The sequence below is a fragment of the Chelonia mydas genome, chromosome 21, assembly GCF_015237465.2.
Source record: "Chelonia mydas isolate rCheMyd1 chromosome 21, rCheMyd1.pri.v2, whole genome shotgun sequence".
Taxonomy (NCBI): domain Eukaryota; kingdom Metazoa; phylum Chordata; order Testudines; family Cheloniidae; genus Chelonia; species Chelonia mydas.
Window position 1 is genome coordinate 13,228,286 of NC_051261.2, and position 25,347 is coordinate 13,253,632.

Genomic DNA, 25,347 nt, shown 5'->3' on the forward strand with positions numbered 1-25,347 from the left:
TCAGATCGGGACTCTCCGGGTGGCTCTTCGGTTCCCTGGGAAATGGCCTGTCAGTACGTCACAAAGCCACCACTGCCTGACCCTGCCGTTGAGGAGAGGTGATGGACTGGACAGGCCGGGGGAAGCTTGCCCTGCTGCTGGGGGTGGTGATGTATCTTATAGGACTTTGGCCTCGAGGGCTTTCAGAATGTCAGCCCGGCACCTTCCACCAGCACTACCAATAAAAAAGGAAGACCCTGATCCTACAGCTAGGCCTCTGCAATTGAGGTAGCCTGGGTATGTTTGTGCCTCGGCGTCTCTCTCAGTCCATTTGCTCCTCACCTGAGCCAGCAGCGCCTCATGAGAAATTAAAATTCACAATGGCACAATGAACATTCGATCATTAGGCTCCCCCTAACTCGCAAAGGGCGACAGTGTGGTGTGATAACGACTCCTTCCCCAGGCACACGGTGACCTTGAGTTAAAGCTGGGAGACCCTGGGATCGTCCTTTACAGCCGGCTCCTCAGTTTGTATGAATGGCAGCAGCTCCATTCAAGTCAGAGTCCCCCCCGGCTGGAGCCAGAATTTCAAGAGCTCATGTTGCAGCAGCTCCCACTGAGAACAATGGTTGCTCCTCACACACACACCCCCTCCCCCCTCCTGCGCACTGTTGAGAACAATGGAAGGTGCTGGGTCCTGAAACTCAGCTGAAAATCTAGCAACTTCATCCCGGTGTCTGAATGGGAGCACAGGACGTTTGAAATTCCAGCCCCACAGAGATTGTGACCTCTACCACTGTGCTTTCATTCAAATCCAGCCCTGGAACCACATCTCCATTTAAGCCTATGGGAGCCTATGGGAGCATCCCAGGGATGCATTTGACCCCAAGCCCAAAGAGACTCAGGTATATAAGTCATCTGGGGGCTGTTTGATAGTCTAGGTGAGATCACTGTTGTGCTCCTACCAGTAATAACAACACTTAGTTCGTAAATAGCACATCAGTAGCTTGCAGAACACTCTACCAAGGAAGATCAGTATCATTAGGCATATTTTAGAGATGGGGAAACTGAGGCACGGAGCGAGGCAGCAGCTTGCTCAAGGTCCCCCTGCAGCTCAGAGATAGAATGCAGGTCTCTTGAGTCCTAGGCCAGTGCATTAGCCACTAGGTTGCACACACGCAACGCTGCTCAGCAGGCAGATGTACACATCCAAATTGGGAGCCTCCGTTAAAAAGGGCAGTGCTGAATCATTATAGAAGGGATGGGCCAGCTCTTCCGCTGATGGAAATCTGCACGGCTCCATTGAATCTGTGCAGCTCCCGCTAAAATCTTAAATCCTACTCCTCTCCCAGTGCTAGAATGGGCCCTGGATGAGCTCTGAGGATCGTGTGCTGGGACACTTGCCGTACCCGTCCTGTGGATGGACTGTGGACTCTGAGCTCCAGGGCTGCCAGGCCAGACCCATTTACAAGAGCTACAATCCGGTGTGACCGCGGGGTGTGTCAAGCTGCGGCAGCTGCTGGAACGAGGAGATGGAGATGCTGAAATGGAACTCCCTCTAGTAACAGATTTGTTTAAGTGTCCATTATGAATTCACATGAAAGGCTGGTGTAACAGCACCAGTTAAAAGCGTTCAGTTGCTCTGCATGCAAATGCCACATCTCTTGCTGTAACTGATAGTGTTGCTATTCACAGCTCCAGAGTTAAGGATCTGTCTGGGTTTCCATTAGAATAGAGAAATTAATTTTGCTTGGGGAAGGGGAGGGGCTTGTAACTCGACTGTAAGAATCTCCAATTTACAATTTACACCAGCTGAGCAGGCTCCCAGGCCCTTAGGTCCAGGCAGGATGCTGCTCTCCATTAATGTCTCCACCACGCCCCCGCCCCCCATTCTGAACAGGGAGGTGGGGAGGGGCGGGTAAGGGATGGAGCCTATATAACAGCTGCCAGAGCTGAGCTTGCACTGGGGGCGGGGCATTAATTTTCTGCTCGTATGGAACAGCTGCAAATTACAATTGTTCCAGAGCAATTCCGGCTCTGGGATAATTCTGGAGTCTTGGGGCGGTGCAGGCCACCCAAACCCATAGGACCACAGGAGGAAGCTGGCTTTCCCGTGCTCCTTAGACAGACCTTTAACCCTTCAGTTGCTGGTTTCAAATGCTTTGCTAAGCACCTCTACCAACAGTGACAGCAGTCAGGCTTCTCATTCATCTAGACCACAAGCAACTGCAAATGGGCCCGAAATAATAACCTGGAAAGCAAATGCTCTGCGGAAGAAATGGGTTTTATTCCCCAATCAGCCTCCTTCCTGACAGGATGAGCTCATGATGAGTCCATTATCCAGAGCATCTGTTTCCAAAAGCACCTGAAAAGCCTCTGAGCAGAAAAGCCCCAGCCGAGGAAGCTTGCTGAATCTTCTCCAGTTCCTCTATTAACAGCATGTACAGGCTTTCAGCTTTGCATGGACCTGACCTGCACTGAAGTGACATGCAGCATCCTGTAGCATTTTACACAAGTCTGATTCTGCTCCCATTGGAGTTGTTAGCAAAATTCCCTGCCGCTGGCTGCAGCATGAGCAGGATTGGGCCAAGTGAAGTGCTCAGTCTCTTCTAGTCAAGAGAACTGGACCAGTTTGTGTGTCAGACCTTCTCTTGACCACCCTTGTTGCATCAGACCATGACACCGCAAGACTGTTAAAAATTACAGGCCAGATCCTCAACTGGAGTGAATCAGAATCAGCTTCCAGCTACCTCAGTTCACACCAGTGGAGGGGCTGGTCCTAAACGCCAAGACTCGAGCCAAGCTGTGGGAGGCTGAGAGGATCTATATCCCAGAGCCCCATTCTGGGCTCCCCAAGGAAAAGAGAGCAGTCAGAAAGGAATGACATCATATCACACTGTGTTCAGTGCAGAAAACCACTGAAGGGAAAGATACTGTCCCACAGCACACAGAAGGAGAAGATGGAATGAATGAGACACAGGGAGAGAGACGGAGAAGGTGGCAGCCAAAGGACCTCATTCTGATCTTACCCTACCACCAGTGTAATTCGTCAGCTGGTGAAAACTGATGTAGCTCTGTTGAAGTCAATAGGCAATTAATAAGATCCAGCCCAGGATTATTGACTTCAAAAGGACTGACTCCAGATTTACACCACTGTCACTTAGATCCAAATCAAGCCCAAAAGACTACAGGAAAGACAGGACAAACCTGAGTTTGCTCTCTCTTGCACCAGTGTAAATCTGGAATAACTCTGCTTAAGACATTTGTGCTACATTGGTTTTAGACCCAACGTATGGGAGATCAGAATCAGGTCTGGCAAGTATAACTATCCTCTAAACACAGAAGGGTTGGATCCCCAGGCGATGTGAATTGGTGACGTTCTACTGAAGTCAGTGGAATTGATCCAGTTTTATATCTGCTGAGGATCTGGCCCATAATCTTTACCTTGGCTCCGACCTTTGTCTAGTAGCAAGTCAAAGTGCTTTTTTCTTTTAAAGAGCTCTTTTTGAGCCTGCTATTTAGAAGGCCCCAGCATGAGCAAAGGGAGATCACGTCATGGGAGAATTCCAGACCCCAGAATATTTCATTGTGATTTCAAGGTTTAAGGCTAGAGCGTCTTACATTGGCCTGTCGGAGCTAAGTGTCCAATTGCCGCTGACTCTCATGGTGCCAGACACACTCTCTGTCTGCAGAGAGCCAGAAACACTACCTCTGAGCGGCATGACCTGTCACGTTCACCTCATTGGGATGTTGACTCAGATTCCCAACAATGACCATTGAGATGTCAACATTGTTAAACCACTTCACTGCTGACTGAGGCAAGGAAGACGGGAAGGGGAAGGACCATATTAGAAAGCAGATATATTACATGTGAATGAATTCTGGTGCCACAAATGGGTGGCATTTTGGGAGAGATTTTTACTACTCATTTCCCCCAATATTCAAGATGGCTCCAAGCCCAAGAAGCCTAGCAGAGCCCAGGAGGGCTTCTAAGTCCCACCAAGGGGGCCTCAACAGAACACATCAGAAGATATTTAGAACATCTGCATACATTACAGTGAGCAGCACCGTGGCATCTTAAAGTGGGCAGGGCTCACTTTGCAGGTGGAGCTTGGAAGTGTACCAATACCTCCCCTCCGCCCACCCCAGCTGACCCATCTAGAATACAAGACTAGAAAACACAGTGTCTCCTGTGCTGAAGCTATGCCCAGCTAAGAATCAAGTTCTCTCCACAGAAGGGGGTGGGGGGCAGAAAATAAAATAGGACCTTGGAAAAGAGACGGCTAAGGGGAGATATGATTGAGGGCTATAAAATCATGATTGGTGTAGAGAAAGTAGATAAGGAAGTGTTGTTTACTACTTCTCATAACACAAGAACTAGGGGGTCACCAAATGAAATTAATAGGCAGCAGGTTTAAAACAAACAAAAGGAAGTATTTCTTCATACAACGCACAGTCAACCTGTGGAACTCCTTGCCAGAGGATGTTGTGAAGGCCAAGACCATAACAGGGTTCAAAAAGGAACTAGATAAATTCATGGAGGATAGGTCCATCAATGGCTATTCACCAGGAAGGGCAGTAATGGTGTCCCTAGCCTCTGTTTGCCAGAAACTGGGAATGAGCGACAGGGGATGGATCACTTGATGATTCTCTGTTCTGTTCATTCCCTCTGGGACACCTGGCACTGGCCACTGTCGGAAGACAGGATTCTGGGCTAGGTGGATCTTTGGTCTGACCCAGTAGGGCCGTTCTTATGTCCTTATACACAATCTTGCACCAGTGCCAGGGAAGTTGTACTAGATAGATGAGCTAATGTGTCTATGAGCCTGCAGGCACTGATGCTGTCATCTTACCACAGGGGAAAGAGGTTAAATGCTCGGGGGAGCCTTGTAAGCAGATGCTGAGTCAGTTGCCAAGCTCCATGGGTGCAGGGAGAATGAAATGCTAATAAAAAACCCAACCCACAAACTCTGAGCAGAGCAATATCACAGCCACTGCACCAAGCAAAGTGCCCTGAGCTACAATTTAGCTGCATTAGACAGGTCTACTTTCTCCAAAAGGGGCCCTAGGGTGTCTCACAATCCCCAGGCTGGGGATAAAATTGCTGCGTGCAGTTTGGGTGCTCTAGTCATTTAGCCAGGTTCATTCCCATCAGCCTTTCTTGCTGCCAGGCTAATGCAGAGATAACGCAGAGCGTCTAGCAGAAGGTTAAATACCAAGAGGCTAGGCTGGCATCGAATCTCCATCTCAAGGGAAGCAGCCTGGTCTTTCTCTTGCGACCCCCTCTCTTACCCTCGCGTCGCTTGGGAAAATAGAACGTGTAGGTAAAGAAGAGAGAAGAACCTGGAGACGAGCTGTCCAGAGACTTCTAGAGCAGGACACACGAGTTTGAGTCAGACAGCGACCAAAGGGCTGAAGGCTCCTCGGTCACTTTAGTGAGCCAGTGCCAGTGAAAGATGCCAGGTGGGCAGCTCTGGGGACTTAGCTGCAGAGACGGACAAGGGCAGCATGAGGTTTCTACCCTGGACAGAACTAAGAGGGGATTTCAGCCTCCAAGGGCCATTCAGTGACAGCTCCCCTGGGATGCAGGGAAGGCTAACGGCCATGGTAGTCTTTGTGACATCAGCATACTGTCATCTCATTTCTCCTTGGCCATCAAACAACCTCCTGGCAGCAGCTTCTGATCACTGCCACTTTGGGCTGGACTCGAATCGGTGATCGGGGGAGGGAACGCTTCCAGGGCCTTCATTGGAAACTCGCCCTGGTCTCTGTGTTGACTTCAATGGCCTTTTGATCAGCCTCTCGAAGCCACTGGCAGTCCCCTGAGCCACCCAGCTCCTGAAGAGCGTTTGTGGCTTTCAGAAGTAACCCTCAGTGAAAGGGCTGGTTAGGAAGGAGCCTTGGGTCAAGGAGTGGGAGAGCTCATCTGTTCCTAACACTTCAGTCTTGATGCTTCACAAGGACTGTGGCTTGGCTTGGGAGATCTTCTATTCCCACCTTCTCCTACACTTTTAATCCAAAGGGAACTCGACATTCCACATCTGGACTCTGGCACAGGAAGGGTTAAGCACTCATGGGCCTGAGTCTCCTCTCGTTTGCACTTGTTTTACACTGGCGTAACTCTTGTTGGCATCGGTAGAGTAACAATTGACTCACATTGGGGTTAGTGAGGGAGCAATCAGGCCCAGTGGAGACGCACCTGATTTACACTGGGATGAGAAAGAGGGGAATCAGGCTCCCGTCTCTGTCACCTCCTAGCTCCAATCTCAGCCACACTGACTCTGTAACAGCATCCTCCTTTCACATAGCATCACAGATGCCTCCAACCGTGGACCTGGGCCGTGCACTTCTCCCACCTGGCTTCCACGACCAGGGAGCCTCACTCTGCTTCCTTGGAACTGCCCTGGGAAAACATCACAGCCCATCTCAGTCTCACCCATTGAGAAAAAACATCCAGAGAGGAAAGTGCTGTGGGGAAGGAAAGGATCAGGCTCCCAGATGAATTAAATAACTGGCTTCTGCCCTGCCATCAACAGAGGCAGCTAACAGAAGGGCAGATGTGATCTCCATACACTGGCATGTTTTGACAGAAATCCAAAGGATAATTTTTTCCAGCTGATCCCAAATTGTCGGGTAAATCGACGAGCGAAATCTAATAAATTTGACATGCCAGGCACGGGCTGGATGGCTGAAATAAAGCAGCCAGCAGACCTGCCTGCCTGTTGCAACACAGCGTCAGTCCTAAGGACCTAAACTACAGTCCAACAATGGAAACCCTGTGCTGGGCACAGAGGTAACCAGGCAAAACTCTGGCACCGTGTGGCAATAGCTCTGTGCTGCAAAAGGCTAAGGTGGGGAACCGGGGCCACAAACAGGGCAGGAGACGGAAGCCATCAGCTGGCTCACTACCCCAGACACCCTGGACTTTGTGATTCTGGTGAAACAGGACTCGAGTAAGCAGGAACCGGGCCCGTAGCTAGGCAACAGGTATCTCTCATCAGCTCCGTTCCCCACCCCTCCATCCTGTTTACTTTTTGCTTAGCTTCTGTCAGAGCAATCTATTTCTCAAATTCAGGGTGTCTGAATGCTCGGCCGCTGGCGAGGAGGCCTGCAGGCCAAGTGGGATGCATTAGTCGAGCTACGGTGACCAAGCATCCGTCACTTCCCTTCCAGCACCGGAGTGCACTAGATTTACTCAGGGTTCAGCTCACATCAGCAGCCTTGGAGCCACTCTGTCACTTCGGGAACACACGCTCCCTTTCACCTGACCGGGGTAATGCCAGCCCCAGGACAGGCTGAGTCAGCAGATCCACCCAGGGAAGGACGGCCTCGTGATTAGCCTTCTATAGTACTTATATGGCCCTGTTATTGGCTGTGCTATTATCCTCATTGTACAGAAGGGGGACGAAGACAGAGAGAGGTTAAATCTGGGGCGGAGCAGTGGCTTCAATCCAGTTTTCTCAAGTCCGATGCCAGTGCTCTAACCATTGGACCATCCTTCCTCTCTACTGCACTAGCCAGCAACTCAAAACGTCTGGACTAGCTTCCTGGCTTTGCCACTGACTCCCTTTGTGACCTTAGGCACATCACTTAATTTCCCTACACCTCAGCTCCTTTACAGTGGGAACAGTAATCCTTGTTTTGTCTGCTTAGATCATAAACTCTGCAGGCAGGAACTGTTTTACTGTACAGTATTTGTACAGTTCCTTGCACCACGAGGCCTCTAGGCGCTACCATAAGACAAAGACAAATTCTCCCTTCTACTTCATGTGGATATTGGATGCTTCCTGCGCCCATCTTTCAGGGAGTGTTACTACATGCTGGTAAGCAGCTGCCATGCTCCACCTTAGAGGTGGCTGTATTTTGGTGGTGGGTGACAAATTTTCTATAAAGGGTCAAATTTTTCTATGCTACACTGCTAGAAATCTGGAGCAACTCCAATGGTTTCAATGGGGTTATTCTGCATTGACACTGGTGTAAGTAAAGCAGAATTCGATCCAAATTTTTGTAAGACTCTTCGGGATCCTTCAGGATGAAAGATGCTGCATAAATTGAGAGGGGGCTGGAGACTGAGCACAGAACAGGAAGCCAGGAGATGCTGATTGCTCCGCTCAGCTCTTCCCGCGATTCACAGTGTGTCTCAATTTCCCCCATCATCGCAATGGCGATAATACTTACCTTCCCCATAGGGGTGAGATGCGCATTAGTTGACAGGACTGATGGTCCACTGCACTCGTGCCACCATTTACACCAGCACACCGTGTAAAACACCACCATTCTGACTTGGTCGAGTCTTGACACTAACTTTGCACAGTTGTCAAAGGCTTTACAAGACGTAAGCTGGTGGGGCATTACTCCCAACGAGGGGTGTAAATCAGTATAGCTCCACTGATTTCAGCAGAGCTATGTTCATTGACACCCACTGAGGAGGTGGCCTGCTGCGGCTTAAGTATAAGATATTATCCTTTCCCCTCTCTTTGCCACAGTCACACAAAGAGTCAAGACTCACTGTGCAAAGACTTCCATAGAGCTACACTGATTGACACCTGCTGAGGGTATGGCCCTGTACCTATATATCCCATATAGCCACAGGGGAGTCACCTCCACATCCAACTGGTTGCCACATACGTTCTCCCTGGCCCTACCAAGTCAATTACATCCTCTGAGAAAACAACTTGGGCCAACTTTTGACCTTGCTTACACCAGTGTAATTGGTGCATTTCCACTCAGTGGGTCCTATTTAGCTGTGGTAAAATGGTGTGTGGGATAGATGGGGTGTGGGCCCGATTCTCCTCTCACACTACCACTGGCATAATGCCATGAGACCCAATGGAGTTACTCCTGATTTACACCAGCGTGAGGGAGAGGAGATTCAGGCCAAGCACTGACATGTCCTGCCCCAACAAAGCAAGTAGGATTGCAAAACTCATTGCCAAGACAACACAGATGTCAGAGGGAACCGGCTGGTCACACTCTCCGGTTCCTTCTCCTCCAAGCACAGAGTCCAGTAGGCAGAAGGATTTGTTTAGAATCCAGCAGGTGGAATACCAAGGCCTGGCTCGAGAAGGGCTTTCGAACCCGATCCGATTTCACCATGTTTAAACGCTCTTCTAGCCCCTAGCCTGTCAGGTTACAAAGAGAGGTCTGGATCCTCAGCACACTTGCACTGACTTCATTACAGCTGCGGATGTAGGTCAGAGTAAAGGTGACTATGAGAGCTAAAGATGGGTTGGAAACAAAGCCCCCAGTTTAAACACCCCCAAATTCCAGTATGGCTTTTTGGAAGGACACCGTTTATGCCAGCTGAGGATATGGCCCCAGTTTGCTCCCAGTCCTTTAAGCACCCACCATGGCTCCCTGCTTTAGTTACTCTGCCCCAGTGGTCCAGGGGATCAGTTGCTGACTTGAGAATCAGGGAACCCACGTGCTGTTCCTGGCTCTGAGCGATCTGGAGTGGGTGATTTCACTGCTCGGTGCCTCAGTTTCCCTGAAAAAAGGACTGTTTGCTGTCCCAAACTTTTGCAAAATGCTGTGAGATAGTGGAATGGAAAGCATTACCGAAAGGAGCCCGAGATCACTGCAGCTATATGCTACGTAGACTCGTTCTATTATAAAGGATAAGAAGGAGCCATTTTTATAGTCACTTGCCTACCTAGCTACGCTATAGCCTCCCACCCACTGCACCCGGGACATCAACCTCTGCTCCCAATGAGCTATCCCCGAGGCTCCCTGGCAGCATTGGTGCCGGAAGTAACAGTGCTGCCACTCCCCCTGGCTTGGAGTAGTCATAAGAAATACCCAATGCCTGGTTTCCCTCATCAGCACCCCGGCCTGGAAAACAGGAGCTCAGCGTGAGGGAAATGCAGTGCAAAAAACTCCTAAGCAATTGTTTTCAGTGGCGTCTATTTTGGAGCAGCTCTCAAAGCCAGAGATCCCTCAGAGAGGGGAATGAGGTTTGGTTCCCTCTTTAGAACGGGTCTCTCTGGAGAGGCCGTCGCTGCCAGAGCATTTTATTCTGGTGTCTGTCGGGTTTCTCTTTTAGTTGAAAGGAAACACTCCGGAGGAGCATCTCACTCTCTGGGTTTGAGTGCGGTTCCTGCCAGGAATGTCAAACCCTCTTTTCGTTCCCAAGCGTGTCAGCCTGATGGTATTTACGACCTGGGTGTGAAACGGGGAACGGATGTGCAAACAGGAGCGGACGAGGGTGCAGGGGTAGATGGGGATTTGCATGGCAGCACATGAGCGTGTGTTTGTATGAGTTGGTGGTGTGTGGGCTTGGGGAGGAGTGTGCGAAGAGAAGCACATGCTGGTGTGTGTGAGGGTGAAGATGGGTGCAGGTGAGCTTCTATGGGATTGGGTAGGGATACGCTCTGTGTTTGTGTTGCTGCGTACACACGGATGTGTCTGTGTTCATGCATATGGGGGTGTGTCTATGCCAGTGTGTTCATCGGTAGGGATGCTGGTATGCGGGAGTGAGGGAACAGGCAGGAGAGATTGTATGGGGATGTTCCATGTATTTGAATATGTACAGATGGGTGTGGGTGGGTGCGTTTGCATGAGTCCCCTTAACGTGCACAGATGTGTGTGTGAGAGAGACAGGCTTTGTGTGGGCGTGTTGTGGGTCTGTCCATGTCGGCAGGCCTGGGTGTGAGAGCACTCCAGTCTTGGACTCCCTGCCGTAACCTTATGACATTAAACGGCTTTCAGCATGTAGATCCACAGAGAATGGCAAGAGGAACTGGATAATCCACTGGCCTCCGGAGCCACCTGGAATTCTGCCAGGATTTAGGGCTGGCAAGGACTCTCCCTGGCAATCCCTCAGTCCCCACCGGCTGTGGGATGGCAGCCGGGGACGTGTGCTGGCCTGGTGTCGGGGGCTGGAGGCTGATCATTCTGTGGCTGAAACCACCCCCTGTGCAGGGCAGGAGAAGTGGAGTAGAGGAAGTTAGAGAGGAGCATGGGTGGGGGGAGGGAGGAAAAGTCAGCATCCCTCAGGGGGAAATATGGGGAGGGCAGCAAGGCAGCTCAGGTGCGGGAGATGAATGGGAGAACCGAGGCACCCATGGAGCGGTGGCAGATGAATGACAGGGTGAACCAATGCGCCCGGGGAGCAGAGGAATGAAGGGGGAACCAATGCATGTCAATGACCCTGCACCTGCTCTGATCCCTCCCTCCCCTCCCACCCACCCGCCGGCGTTGTCTCTCGCAAACTCACCCTTGCTGCCCTGGACGAGTAGGGATCCTCGAAGAGCGCCCACATCCTAGGCTGCCAGTTGCGGCAGCATCCACGCCCTCCCGTGGCCCCAGCAGCCCCCGGCGACCGGTCGTCCATGCCCAAGCGCTGGAGGGCCATCTCCCTGCCCCCTTCCTCCTCGGCCTCCTCTCCTCCTGCCCCGGGCTCGGGGCTCTCGAAGATGTCCAGCGCCTCCTCGGCATCCCGGTGCTGCCGGTAGGTCATCCAGCAGCAGGGCTCCACGTCGGTCTCATCGATGCCCCAGTAGGTCAGCTCCTCCTCGAAGAGGGGCCCGCAGATGTCAGCGGGGCAGTGCAGCTTGCCCGTGCGGTAGTAATTGAGCACATAGGAGAAGATGCCCGGGTGGCGGTCGAAGAAGAACTCATTGCTCTTGCCGTCGAAGTCGAAGTTGCTCTGGGCATCGGGGTCGGCCAGCCAAGCCAGGCGGGTGCCGGGCAACGTCCGCAAGGTGCTCTTGTAGGTCTCATGCCTGGTGCCCCCTACGTTGATGGTGATCTTGTCCGACTCTTCCCCTTTGGCCATCTCTTCCTTCAGGCATGTTTTGGAGGGTGGTTTGTTCCCAGACTTGCGTCCACGGTACGATGAGACACACACCGAGCTGATCATAGATTTAGGTGGATGGGAAATGCCCTCTAAACACCCTTCCTTGAGCAAGGAGCTGGGACGGAAGGGCGATTGTGGGGGGGAGCTCAGCTTTCTCTCTCCCCAACCTCAGACAGCTCTGCCCTTTGGCTGCCTCATGGATCTCTCTCTGGAGGAGGAGACTGGGCGCAGGTGGCTGCTTTGGGGAGAAAGAAGGGGGCAATACGAAGGCCTGGTGCCCTTGCTCCAAACACCAGGAAGCCGCAACGAGGAAATCCCCACCGGGAAGAGAAGAACAGTGACAGAAGCTTGTGCCACCGGGCTGCAAGCTGGAAAGTAGCGGCAAAAGGCACTTCGATTCGGGGAACAAATAGATGTGGCTGTTGGGAAAGCCACAAAAATAAATCTGAGGAAGAGAGAGACAGAGAGATTTCAACAGCGGCAGCAAGTGTCTGTCTTCCTCTCTCTGCTGGCGATGGCAAAAATCAATCAATCCAAAAATCAGAGTCTTTGGGAAAAGATGGGAGAGCTTTGCTCTGCTTTAAGATCGATCTGAAAGTTTGGAAGAGCGGGAAGGAAACTGATTCAGAGCGATGCTCCAGGAAGATCTCTCTCTCTCTCTCTCATACACAAGAGGAGTAGATACCTGATCCTGGCTATATTTAGAGGAGTTGGTTCCCTGTGTTTATACTCCCCTCCAAGACAGGCTTAAGGACCAACAAGAACGGCTGGCTTTGGTTTCTTCTATTCCCCCTTCATCTGCTGTCAGACACTCCATAGAATCCGCTCCCCAGCAGACAGCACCGGCTGCACCGGGATCCTGGCTTGAGGCTGGGGGGGAAACACGCCCTCCCCCCAGCTGGGCTGGATTCCCCTTCCAGGCGCGCTTCGGGGAGAGAAGAGAGCCGAGGGCTGGCTTGGGAGTCTCTGGGATCTGGGTCAGTTGCAGGCGGAGGGGATGTAAACACACTTGCTAGGACCAGGAGACTTGCCCGGGCTCTGTCTGTCTCTGTCTCCGAGGCTGGGGGTTGGGTTTTTTGTTTTTTTTTCAGCCCCGAGACGAGCTCGCTCGCGTGGATGGGTGGGATCCAGGAGCCGCTTGTTCCTCGCTGGCTGCCAACTCACGGTCACTTTTTGGCTCGGCGGGAGGGAGGGAGGGAAGGAGGCGATCCGGGGGGCGCTGGGCTGGCCTGTGGCAGCTGCAGCTTCCTCACACCCAGAGTATCCTCTTGCATCACCCAGCAGGCGCTGGCTTCCCGGGGCTGGGGCAGGGAGATCTGTTGCTCCTTCTCTGGGCTCGCCACCTTTCCCTGCAGGGCGCCAGCGAGGGAGCGCTGCAGGTGGCAGCTGCGTCTGGGGTGGGGGCCGATCCGAGACCCGCGGGCGGCGGCACAGCCCTGTTTGGGGGCTGGGTTGATGAAACGCCGTCGGCTGCTTGTTGCTTTTATACGCGGCTCCTGCCTTTCCAGGCTCAGCCCCTCTCTCCTCTCCTCCGAGCTGGTTAACCCTTCCCGCCCCGCCTTCAGCGCGCCTTGTATTGATCAGTCCAGCCCGCCCCTACCCACCCTCGTCCACCTCTACCCGGCTAGGGGGCTTACACCCCGGGACCATCTGGGGGTCTCCCAACACGTTACCCCCCATGAATTAAGCCTGGCCACGCTCCAGGGAGGGGTGGGAATGTCATGCTCTCCCTGGGGAAAAGGCAGCGGAGATCTCTGGAGGCACCGGCCCAGGGAGATCAGAGGCTGGAGTTAAAAACAGACCCACCGACTTTGCCAGGCCAGCTCCATCCACAGCCTGACTAACAGATGCCAGGAGCAGACAGAATGGGCTAGATCCTCAGCTGGTGTAAATCCACGCAGCCCAATGTGACCTTCTCAGGAGACAGTCAGCAGATAGTCTCCTGCTCTCCCTAATGCCCTGGAGTGCCGGCCTGGGATGTGCCAGCCCATGCCCGTTGGCACGCCCTCCCTCCCGGCTCGCTGCGCCCTGCCAGGCAAAGGGCTCGTTATCCCTCCCAGGGTATTTTTCAAGATGTCGTGACAGGCCAGGGGAAATTTGAGGAGGGTTCAGAACGTGCCTGGGCTGACCCCCTGCCAGAATTGCGGGTGGGGGTCCCCCCACCCCATGGGAAATCCAACACCAGGCACTTTAGGCTGAAAATACTCCCCCAGGGGAAAGCTGGACTGCCAGATGTTGGATGGGGCCTCCCATCAAAACCTTCCTTTGGGTGCTTTCTAGTGACTGTCCAGGGAGAAGCTAAGGAGCCCCAGCACCTTTTGGGAAACGAATAAGGGACAACTCCTTTGCCAAGGCCAGTGCCCAAGGTCCTGGGTGAGCAATTTGCTCATGACCTGACCGGCACTGTGAGTGCCCAGCCCCTCTGCAAATCGACCCATATAAATCAGCAGCTTACTGGTGCCATGTTTACCTACATAGTCATCTCTGGGCCTTTAGGATTGTGCAGCCGGGTCTGTAGGATCCCCACCGTAGCCTGCTGGCAGTTTGGGCTGAGTGGGAGGCCGGGGCTTGCTGGAGGCTCTCTGGGGCGGGGCTAAGGGTAACCCCAGAGCTCAGGGAGCGAAGGCTTTCCCTTAAGCGTACTGGGCTCTGGGATCCAGCCCACAGCCAGAGGGGAGATCCAGAATGGTCCACCTGGCGCTGCTGTCTCTGCAGGGAAGCGATGAATGGCGCAGATGGTACTTTTATCTCCAGAACTCCTTGGTGCAATTCCTCCTGAGAACCCAGCCAGGGGGTCATCGTGTAGGAGCCGAGAAGGAAGGGGGTAATATGCCATGCAGAGAGCACTTAATACAAAGTGAGGGAAAGGGGCAATTTGCACTCACTTCCTGTTCCCTTGAGGCCCCTGGCTGGTGGGTGTGTGGGGTGGTGGTGGCCAGCCCATGGTCCCAAATACACCTCCCTGGCAGTGCTGGCCCCTCCCTCCTTTGCTCTTTTTAGCATCCGCAGCCCAAGTACAGCTACCTCCTGCATGGGGTTGGAGGTACCTGGCACGCCGCTTTGCGTATCCACAGAAGGATGAATGTAATTTGGCCCTTAGGCCTGAGAGAAAGATGTTCAATTATGGATCAGGTATATATTAAAAAAAAAATCAATGGCAGTATTACACCCAAAGTATCCCCCCCATCTATGGTTCACTTACTGCCCTTTGGGGGCCAGATCCTCAGTTGGTGTAAATCAGCATCACGTTGTAGCAGTCAATGGAGCTACCCTGATTTACACCAGCTGAGGATCAGGCCCTGGGATGCTTTGACTGGGAAAGCTGCTATGGAAAACAAACTCTCCCCTTTCTATGCATAATAAATCTGTCCTAACAGGCTATACCCTGCCATCCTTAATGGACGGTTGGCCAGAATGAAGTAGGAGTGAAAGCTGTGGGATGGGACCCAAAATGACAATATTTTACATTTATGTAGTGCCTGTCTTCCCAAGAGATCTTAATGCACTGAGGAACCCATACTCATGGGGTACTACTGGATTGCAGCCTCCTCTGGGGTGCAGGGAAGCAGCCCGCCGGAAGACTAGCTCACATCAGGAGGAGGGAGGGAACTTTTGGCCAAGGACACCTGTGCCAGCCTGTACTCTGTCCAAAAATGCCATCAGATCTTTAATGTACATGCAGAAAGACAGTGAGCATATATGGTCTCCCCCAAGAGGTGCCCTTACCTGCATAGAACTCAATTTATCTACATCAGAAGGATGAAGGAAGGTGTCTCACTCATCTTTCAGATGAGATGTGAAACTGAGGTCGGGCCCACTTGGTCATTAAAGATCCCATAGAGTAGGAGAGGTGTATTAACCCCACTGTCCTGTTTAAATTCCAGATGATGTATTTACATGCTTCTGAACGCAGTTGCAGTGGGATGGATTATTCTGCTTTAAAGGAAATAACTGTTCTTGCAGGAGTCACCAGGGGTCCCTGTTATACAGTCTTACACAGAGTTTCTTCCCCCTGTCTCAGTGTAGGAGCAAATGTACAGTCTTTGAAGACATGCTCTTTTGCTATTTGTTTTTGTCACACAGGTTTGCCTCAGGGCAGCCGTTGCTCGTTGCAGGAAAGTTTGCTCTCTGCCTGAATCTCTCTAACTAGAGTCAGTTCTCAGGACTGAGTCGTCCCTGGGACCTGGGCATCAGTGTTTGGGCTGAGATTCTTGAAAGAGGAGATTGCTTGCATGCTGCTTGTGACCATCTCTGTTCCAGGACTGGTGTATATAGCATAAATAAACAAGCTCCACTAAGAAAATACCCTGGCTCCATATCATTGATTTCTTCTCCAACAGGAAACTGAGCTGGAGGACCCGGATATCTGCTACAGCATAGCAGAGGGGCATTGATATTGTTGTTGTGACGGGTGTACCTGGTGAAGCCTGCAGGGTACAGAGAATTATGGAGGCAGACAATTTAGAGAATGGACTATGGATAAAGCAGAGACCCGGGTTCTATTCCCAGCTCTGCAGGGTGACCTTGGGCAAGTCGTGTTCCCTCACCCTTCCTCAGTTTCCCCACCTGTTAAAAGGGACTGACCTCCTTTGTAAAGCACGTTGAGATCTACTGACAAAGAGCACTAGATAAGAACCAGGGATAATTAGTGGTAGCAGTAGCACCCATTATGAGCTGGATGCTTCCCAAACCGCAGGAACAGCCAGGATAGGGACATTTTGGAGCTTGGGGACAGCTCATCCTGAGCCCTCTCTCTCTTTCTCACACACCTGAATTTAGCTTTCCACCAGCCTTGTTGCGACTCCCCCTTGGGACCGTTCTCTCACTTCCTTCAATTCACCCACTTCAGCTGCATCCTGGAAGCTCCCATTCAAAGGAACAGGAAGGGGCTGGCAGAGGCTCTCCCTCCCCAGACAGCACCCCAGGAGGATGAGTTGCGTGCCTGCTTTTGGAGGGGCAAAAAGAGGAGGGTGGACTGCAAGCATGGGGGGCAGAAACCCAGGGAACGCCTTCAGGACTGGTGGAAATGCCCTTTATCTTCCGTAAGAAATGGCTCCTACAGCCTCCTATTGATAAGCCCAGAGCATTTGTCCCACTTGACAAGGATACTTCCTCGGAGAGTAAGCGTTATACCATAAATTAATAGCCCCTGAGAGCTAAATACCCAGTATCACCGTCCCCACAAATTCAAATATCATGCCTGCCATTGGCCGCTGTTGGAAGACAGGATACTGGGCTAGACAGACCTTTGGTCTGACCCAGTGTGGCCGTTCTTATGCCAGGTCACCAAAGATAATAATAATTAAAAAAAAAAATCACAAGAGTCTTGATTTTTAAGACAGTTTGGCTTAAAAAGAAGAAATGTAGTGTTCTTTTTTCTTTGCCTTCTGGGTTCTGAGCCTTTAGGTCACACTCCGATCACATTTCCAGGGTATTTACCATGAGAGCTAGATACGTACTTTTGTCTTTTAATGAAAGCCAAGATTTTCACACAATCACGTCTCCGGGAGCTGGGGCTTGACTAAACACACCAAGTATGACAAGACTCTCCAGAAAGTCAGGAGAGCTGGCCACACTATGAAACAGCTTCAACACTGAATATCTATGAAGCTGTGGGCCAGCGTCTCAGCTCAAGGGGACACACCAATCTATACCAGCTGGGGATCTGAGGCAGGATCTGAATTTTGTGATGATGGAAGTCCAGATTCAGCTCCATATCCAAGTTTCGCACAGAGTCCTTATCCTTATAAGAGGCTGGTTGGAAACCCTGGATCCAATCCCTCTGAGGTATTTAAAAAGCCAAACATGCATCCAAAGCCAAGTTTTCGCAAATGGTGCTTGTAACAGAAGCCACTGGAGTGAGTGGACACCAGCGCGTGGCATGTAACCCTAAACCCTGCAAGATCTGGGGCCTGGCAATAAAGATCCATCTCTTACCAGCACTCTTGTGAGTCTACACCCTTATTACAACCCCCTAATGAAATGAACCAAGAACATGGATTAGTATCAGTTATGTTAGGGTAGTAGCTAGCAACTTCTGAGATCCTGGAGGCAGTGTTTCTTAGTGGGCAGAGCACCGAACTGGGATTGAGAAGACCTGGGTTCTATTGCTTACTCTGTCACTGTGTGCCCTTGGACAAGTCTTCACCATTCTGTGCCTCAGTTTCCCCATCTATAAAATCGTGATAGTGATGTTGACCTCCTTTGTAAACCAGTTTGAGACCTGATACAAAGCACTATAAAAATAGTGAGGTATTATTATTGTGTGAGGTGCTGTACAAACACAGAGTAAGAGATAGAGCCCACCCCAAAGAGCTTACAATCTACAAAGAAGAGGGCGGGTGGGATGGGAAATACCAGGTCAGAGTAGCAGAGATGGGAACAGAACCCAGGTATCCCAAATCCCTCTGCATAGGGACGGGGAAGGAGAATAAAACAGGATTGGAGTAGAAGGAAAGGAAGAAGTGAGCGGGCAAGGAGACGAGGAGCACGTAGGAAAGGGAGCGAGTGGAGAAGGGCGAGGAAGAGGGAAGGCTCGGTGGATGGTTGAAGGATGAAAAGCAGAGCTGCAGCGTGGGGGAGCAGTGAGAGTGCAGGCAGGGAGAGAAGCAGTGAAAGAAGCACAGACGGGGTGGGGAGGAATTGAGAGAGTCAGGGCAGAAGAAGGATCGCAGGGAGGAAGGATAGGGGATAGGCAGAGAGCTCAGGGGTTAAACAGCAGAAGCCGGTGATTAGACATAAGAACACTCTGCCCTCTGGTGGGTTTGCAAGGATCTGAAAGTCCCTCATCCTAAAGAGACACTGCTCAGCACCTTTGCACTGTAACAACCCCCTCCCCCCCCCACCACCCCCAGTGTGGGAGGTCAGCAGGGGCAGAAACCAGGACCAGCTCCAAAGCACCCAGCTCTGCCACTTGAGCTAAAGGAATGACTCCACTAGTTGGCAGCAGTAGTAGGCTGTTATCCTCCAGGAAGACCAGCCAGCAAAGGGGCACACAACACACTGCTATTCCAACAGTCAGCAGAACAGAGCAGGCCCAAAGCACTTTTCCCCCTTTTCTGCATGTCTTCATGGCTCAGAAAGGGGATGACACTCAAATATTTGCTGCTCACTCACTAATCACCAAAATTCAAGGAGCAGAGGGCATGGGAAACAGGGAGCATTGGCCCTACACCTGCCTCCACCCCCCACCCCAAGGGACCCCATGACGTAGCATGGGTGTGATGGCATCACCCCAGCTGGGGTGACGTAGCTCAGCTTAATTGGGCTCCTGAATCAGTCACTCACCTCACCGCTCCCACCCAGGGCCAACATCCCCAAGGGCTTCTGAAAATCCCCCCTGCACTAGCTGGGAGTGCAAGACACTGCCCACCCCAGCACTTTTCAGGGCCACATAGAGGACCAGACCCTACTGCAGCTGGGGGAGCTCAAGAGGCAGAGGTCGGTGCTGGGGGCCACAGTTCAAAGCCAGCGGGCGGGGGGTTTGTCACACGAGTAACAGCGCAGGGAGGCAGGCCAGATCCACGCAACCACGGCAGGTGCATTTCCAAAAGGCCCAGCTTCCTAAGTGTGCCAAGCGGGCCTTGTGCGGCAGACCTCGGTTCAGGTTCTGCATCAACTTGGCTAAGACACTTCCTCCTGCCTGTAGGAGAGGCAGAATAATCCTTCCTTTCCCTGGCTTTTCTCTATCGCGTGGGAGCTCTTTGGGACAGAGGCGGTTTCTCACTGCTGTGCGTACAGCATCTAGCACAATGAGGCTCTAATGCCGATCATCCTGGGAGGCTCCTACACTGGCAGAGCCCGCGGCCAGCTGTGCAGGGCGCCCAGATCCTTTAAACACGGCAGCTGCCCCGTTTCCAAGTCCCATGCTGCTAATTGAATGGCTTCCCTTTATCAGTCCCCTTCAACTCGAGCCTCTCTCGGCCACATAGGTCAGGGCTGCTCTTTATTGCCTCACTCCATTACAGCCTTAGAAGCCACTCGCCGCTGCGGGGTGGACTAACCTGAATCAGAGAGGAGACAGCTGTGGGGAACGCAGTGGCTTGTCGTGAAAGGCTGCTCTGTTCTCAGAGGGTTTCAGTCCCTCGTGCTTCCTGGGGCTACAGCAGGGCTAGGAAATGGGCAGTATCCCAGGCTGGGATGGCCCTTGAAGAGAGCTGGGGTTACCCCCCTTGTGACTAATTACCTGTCACCCAAGTTAGGAGGTCACAGGCCAGATGACAACCCAAAGATCGAAGTGCTAAGCTCAAAGGCCAACAAGCATTTCCTCTGGAGCAAGACCTGCAGGGAGCAGGTTGGGTCCTGCAGGGAACAAATGGGAGACAATGGATTCGGAGAAATAAATCTCACCCCTTAGAGAGAAGGGAGCTGGCTGCAGCTGCTGTTGGGAGTTATTTAACACACTGGCCAATGAGCTGGACCCACTGGCTTACAGAGGGGCTGTGGTCCCTGCCACTCACTGGCCAGCACAGCTGAGCTAGCCCTGTGGGGCGGGGAGTGATAATTTGCTACTGCTGACTACCTCCTGGAGCAGAGCAGAAACCAAGGCAAGAACTGTGCCTCTGTAGTGACCTGGGGTGATGCAGCTCCAGGCTGTTCCTATCTGTGCCCCCCATTACATGCATAGACCCCCAGGCCATTTTTCTAGAGGGTTTTCTCTAATCAGGTGCTAAGAAGTCTCAGCCACTGGCAGCTTGTGCTTCAGCTTGGCCTATCTTGGACCCCGTTTCTGCCAGGGCTGGCAGCATCCACTGGGTCTGTGCCCCCACTGACCAAGGGCTGGGGTCTATGCTCCTCAGAGGACTAGGGTCTGAATGACGGTATGTCCACTGCTACAGATCAGGAGTGACTCCACCGAAATTCATGGAGCTGTGCTGATCCACACCAGCTGAGGATCTGGCCCATCTGGAGCCAAGAGTGAAAACATGGAGTTTGCCCCAGTGGCCTTGTCCAAACCTTCCCAGTGGTTGCAGTGAGCCAGTTGTCCGCCTGGTTGCTGCCTTCCATCCCAGAGGTGGCTTCATTTCAGTGGGTATTTGGGGGATTCTACCCTAAATTCTTACAGCTCCAATATGGTGGAATGTTCCCAATTTATAACTCACTGTGGATCTGGTCCCTCACATCCAGCCTTTCTTCCTCATTGAGTCAACCCCCACGATGGATGGGGATGGATCCTCTTCTTTCTCAAGGTGGTGAAAATCAGGAGTAACTCCACGGAAGCAGAAGGATTTACACCTGTTTTACACAGGTGTCAGTAAAGAGGGAATCAGGCCCTCAGTGTTTTACTGGTTGGCCTTTTCAAATCCAAATAACTCCATGATTCTATTACAAAGGCCTATGGCCCCGCGGTGCTGCTTGGGTTGTATTTTGGAGCAAGACCTGGTGTCCAGGCCAAATTCCACCCAGGTGAAATACATTCTGCTGCTCTAAATTCTGCCTGCAGCTTCAAACGGATGCAGTAGTCTTCCTGTCCTTTGTCTTGTTGCTGTGTGCACTGTTAAGGGGGAGCTATGCTTCACCCTAGAAGTGGCTGCATTTTGTGTGTACACAGGGCCGCATCCTCAGTCGGCGTAAACCAGTGTCGCTCCACCGACGAAGCGGTGCTGATTTGCACCAGCTGAGGCTGTGGCCTGTAATTTGCAGGTGCTGTGATAAAGTGCTCTGAGATCGCATAGGAAGGAAGGCCCAGAATTTCAGGCGGTATTTAGGCTCCTCACTTCCACTGATTGGAGTGTCTGGGCCAAAGGCGCGATGAAAATTAATAGTTTCTTATGTTATCACAAAGTCAAGGGCATTTTTGTGTGCGTTCTTTTAATGTGAGAACGCACAATGGCAAGGATTAGTGAGGAAAGTTGTTGGCCAATTTCAGAGAAGTGGGGCACGTTGCACAATGAAGTGGCTGCCAGTGTTCTATTGCAGGGAGAGGGTGCCCCCTTGTGGCTGGAAATGGTTTAGACTGAAGTGTCAACACCTGTGGTTTAATCATCATAACCACCTGCACGCAGGTTAGAGCTCTGGGCCGGAGGAAAACTCTCTGCAGCTCCCCTCATGGGGGTCGTTGTGCCCCACCAGCATCCCTAGGGCAGGGGTATACCTCTGAGCAAGCCCTGTGGCTCTAAAATCCCCTGTCCCCCACCCCCTCGGCAGCATCCCCCAGTGGCTGGCCTAGGTGGCTCCCTGCCTAGCGGGCTGGCTTTTGTGCACCCCAGTCTTAGGTGCCTTTCTCTCCTCATTCACTGACGAGGGAGCCTAAGCACCTAACTCAGGCTTAGGGGGTCCCGTTGTTCTTCCAATGGTTTTCTAGGTATCTAAAAGTGAGGGCCAGTAACGCTGCGTATTGCTACACCTAAGTCCCTGTGTGCCGAGACAGAGGGGAGCCTACTACTACTTGGTCCGTATTACAGGCAAGCAGCATTGTGTCCGTAAGGGGGCTGAGAATGGACATGACTCAGGCAAACATGTGGGAGGGATAGCTCAGTGGTTTGAGCCTTGGCCTGCTAAACCCAGGGTTGGGAGTTCAATCCTTGAGGGGGCTATTTAGGGATCTGGGGCAAAAACTGGGGATTGGTCTGGCTTTGAGCAGGGGGTTGGACTAGATGACCTCCTGAGGTCCCTTCCAACCCTGATATTCTATGATTCTATGAAACAGCCCTGAGACCAAAGAGGAGTTGTTGGGTTCATACCACAGACTCACCGCTGAGTCCCTGGGAGCTGAGAGTGGGCCTGGTTTGTGAGTGCTACAAGCACGGAGATCACTGGGGAATGCAGAATAGGCCCCATCAGTGCACGCCAGAGCCTCACCCCCCCAAACCAGGGTGGGGAATTGAGAACAAGCAGTCTCACTGCATGCCCTAGACACCGAGCCCTGAGCCTGGGGTGCCCAAATGGGTGTGAGAGACATTCTGGAGCTCCCCTTTCCCCCGTGCTCCTGTGGGGGGAGGCGCAGGGTGAGAAGAGCGCTCTCCAAGCTCTAGCAAGTAACGGTGCAGTGACTGGGCGCTGCTCATAAAATCTGCCTGCCCATTCTGCGCTTCCATTCGCTTTTCTCTGTGCGCCTTCTCCACAGCTCCAAATGCTTCTCTGAATGTCTGAGCTTTCTCCAGACATCTCAACTCATCTTCTGGGAGGACCTCATTGCTCAGGCAGGTGCCAAGTGCCAGCCAGTTCAAGGAATTCTCTGCCTCATTTATAAGTTTGTGGATTCTACTGCCATGGTTATTGCTTTTCCTCAGAGCCTGGCTGATGCCTGAAGCACCATATAGGAGATCACATGGTGATAAACTGAGCTTATTAAGTATTATTTGTACTGCCTGAAGGCCCTGACCTCCGGTGCTAATTGCTGTAGAAATAGATAAAGAGATGGTCCCCACACACAGGCAGAGACAGAGACATGTAGGGTGATAGACATAGACAGAGGGTTTCATGGATATTTTTGCTCTCCATTTAACATCTCCCTCTTCCGTCACTGCCGCCGGATCCCTCCTTCAGGCTCGAGCTGTATTGCCCTTGTAAGCACTGCTGTGACCCCTTAGTGCCCTCTGGCAAAGAGGTTGCTGCTCTGTATCAGCAGCCTGTGGCAGGCCTGAGAAACTCATCACACCCAACACTTTCCTGTCACAGTATTTATCTGTAAAGAATGCTGTGTGAGATCCGAAATGAAAGCCAGGATCACACTGATCCTCCTTATCGCGGCGTGCTGTATGTACGGATGATATTTCAGACGCTGGGTCTGTGTATTAGACACAATGCTTTAAAACCTGCGTCCCCAGGCAGAGCCGGCAAACAGGTCTCCCCCACACCGGAGACAAAACGTGCCTGGCTCTGTCACGTGTAAATGAAGCCTTGTACGTCAACACAATAGAAGCCCGTTTGCACACGACCTCAACAAGAGGATGTGAAGTCAACATGAAGCCACCAGGCACCATGGAGTAGACATTAGAGGGTTTTACTGACTCTGGGGAGAGCAACAATGACTTTGGGGGAGTATAAGGGGACATCTTAATCCAATCGCCAAGGGAGCCAAAACAACAGCAGTTTTTGCATCCAGGGATGGTGGAGCCCAGCAACAAGGCCTGGTGCTACTGGGTAGTTGCTTTAAGTGATAAACTACTTTAGACAAGGATTCCAGCCTGGTAAAGTTAAGTTTCAACTTCAAGAATTGTGTTATACCTTTTGTTCTCTATATAACCATTTCTGCTTCCATTATCCATGCTCAGTGTCTCTTAAATCTTAATCTTTGATAAAACACATAGGATTGTTTCACTATAAACCTCTGTGCAGTTTTCAGAGTAGCAGCCATGTTAGTCTGTATCCGCAAAAAGAACAGGAGGACTTGTGGCACCTTAGAGACTAACATATTTCTTTGAGCATAAGCTTTCATGAGCTACAGCTCACTTCATCGGATGCATTCAGTGGAAAATACAGAGGGGAGATTTATATACATAGAGAACATGAAACAATGGGTGTTACCATACACACTTAAGGAGAGTGAGCAGGTAAGGTGAGCTATTACCAGCAGGAGAGCGGGGGGGGGGGGGGGAGGGAGGGAACCTTTTGTAGTGATAATCAAGGTGGGCCATTTCCAGCAGTTGACAAGAATGTGTGAGGAGCAGTGGGGGAGGGGGGAGGGGGGAATAAACAAGGGGAAATAGTTTTACCTTGTGTAATGACACATCCACTCCCAGGCTTTATTCAAGCCTAAGTTAATTGTATCCAGTTTGCAAATTAATTCCAATTCAGCAGTCTCTCCTTGGAGTCTGTTTTTGAAGTTTTTTTGTTGCAGAATTGTCACTTTTAGGTCTCTAATCGAGTGACCAGAGAGATTGAAGTGTTCTCCGACTGGTTTTTGAATGTTATAATTCTTGACATCTGATTTGTGTCCATTTATTCTTTGACGTAGAGACTGTCCAGTTTGACCAATGTACATGGCAGAGGGGCACAGTCGGAGAACACTTCAATCTCTCTGGTCACTCGATTACAGACCTAAAAAGTGGCAATTCTTAAACAAAAAGACTTCAAAAACAGACTCCAACAAGAGACTGCTGAATTGGAATTAATTTGCAAACTGGATACAATTAACTTAGGCTTGAATAAAGCCTGGGAGTGGATGCGTCATTACACAAAATAAAACTATTTCCCCATGTTTATTCCGCCCCCCCTTCCCGGCCACTGTTCCTCACACGTTCTTGTCAACTGCTGGACATGGCCCACCTTGATTATCACTACAAAAGGTTCTCCTTCCCTGCCCCCCTCCCCCCCGCCCCCGGCTCTCCTGCTGGTAATAGCTCACCTTACCTGATCACTCTGGTTACAGTGTGTATGGTAACACCCATTGTTTCATGTTCTCTGTGTATATAAATCTCCCCACTGTATTTTCCACTGAATGCATCCGATGAAGTGAGCTGTAGCTCACGAAAGCTTATGCTCAAATAAATTTGTTAGTCTCTAAGGTGCCACAAGTCCTCCTTTTCTCTGTGCAGTGTGGTTATAAAGGACCAGATCCTGAGTTGTACCAATGAAGCTGGGAACAGCGAAGCTGGTAATTAGTGTGAGTGTCCAGTGACGGGGCTGGA

The 25,347-nt window shown here is 51.6% G+C and overlaps 1 protein-coding gene across 3 annotated transcripts in view; it reads right to left on the reverse strand.

The window, feature by feature from the left end:
• The window catches only part of KCNC4 (potassium voltage-gated channel subfamily C member 4), a 56,734-nt gene extending 36,587 nt beyond the window's left edge, over positions 1–20,147 (reverse strand). For all 3 annotated transcript variants that reach the window (XM_037885248.2, XM_043533639.1, XM_043533638.1), the window contains exons 1-2: positions 19,780–20,147; positions 11,195–16,203 (exon numbers count right to left, since the gene is read on the reverse strand). In XM_037885248.2, coding sequence (XP_037741176.1) covers positions 11,195–11,839 — 645 coding nt within the window. In that variant the 5' untranslated portion in view covers positions 11,840–16,203; positions 19,780–20,147. The remainder of the gene's footprint in view (positions 1–11,194; positions 16,204–19,779) is intronic.
• Positions 20,148–25,347: the final 5,200 nt, after the last annotated feature.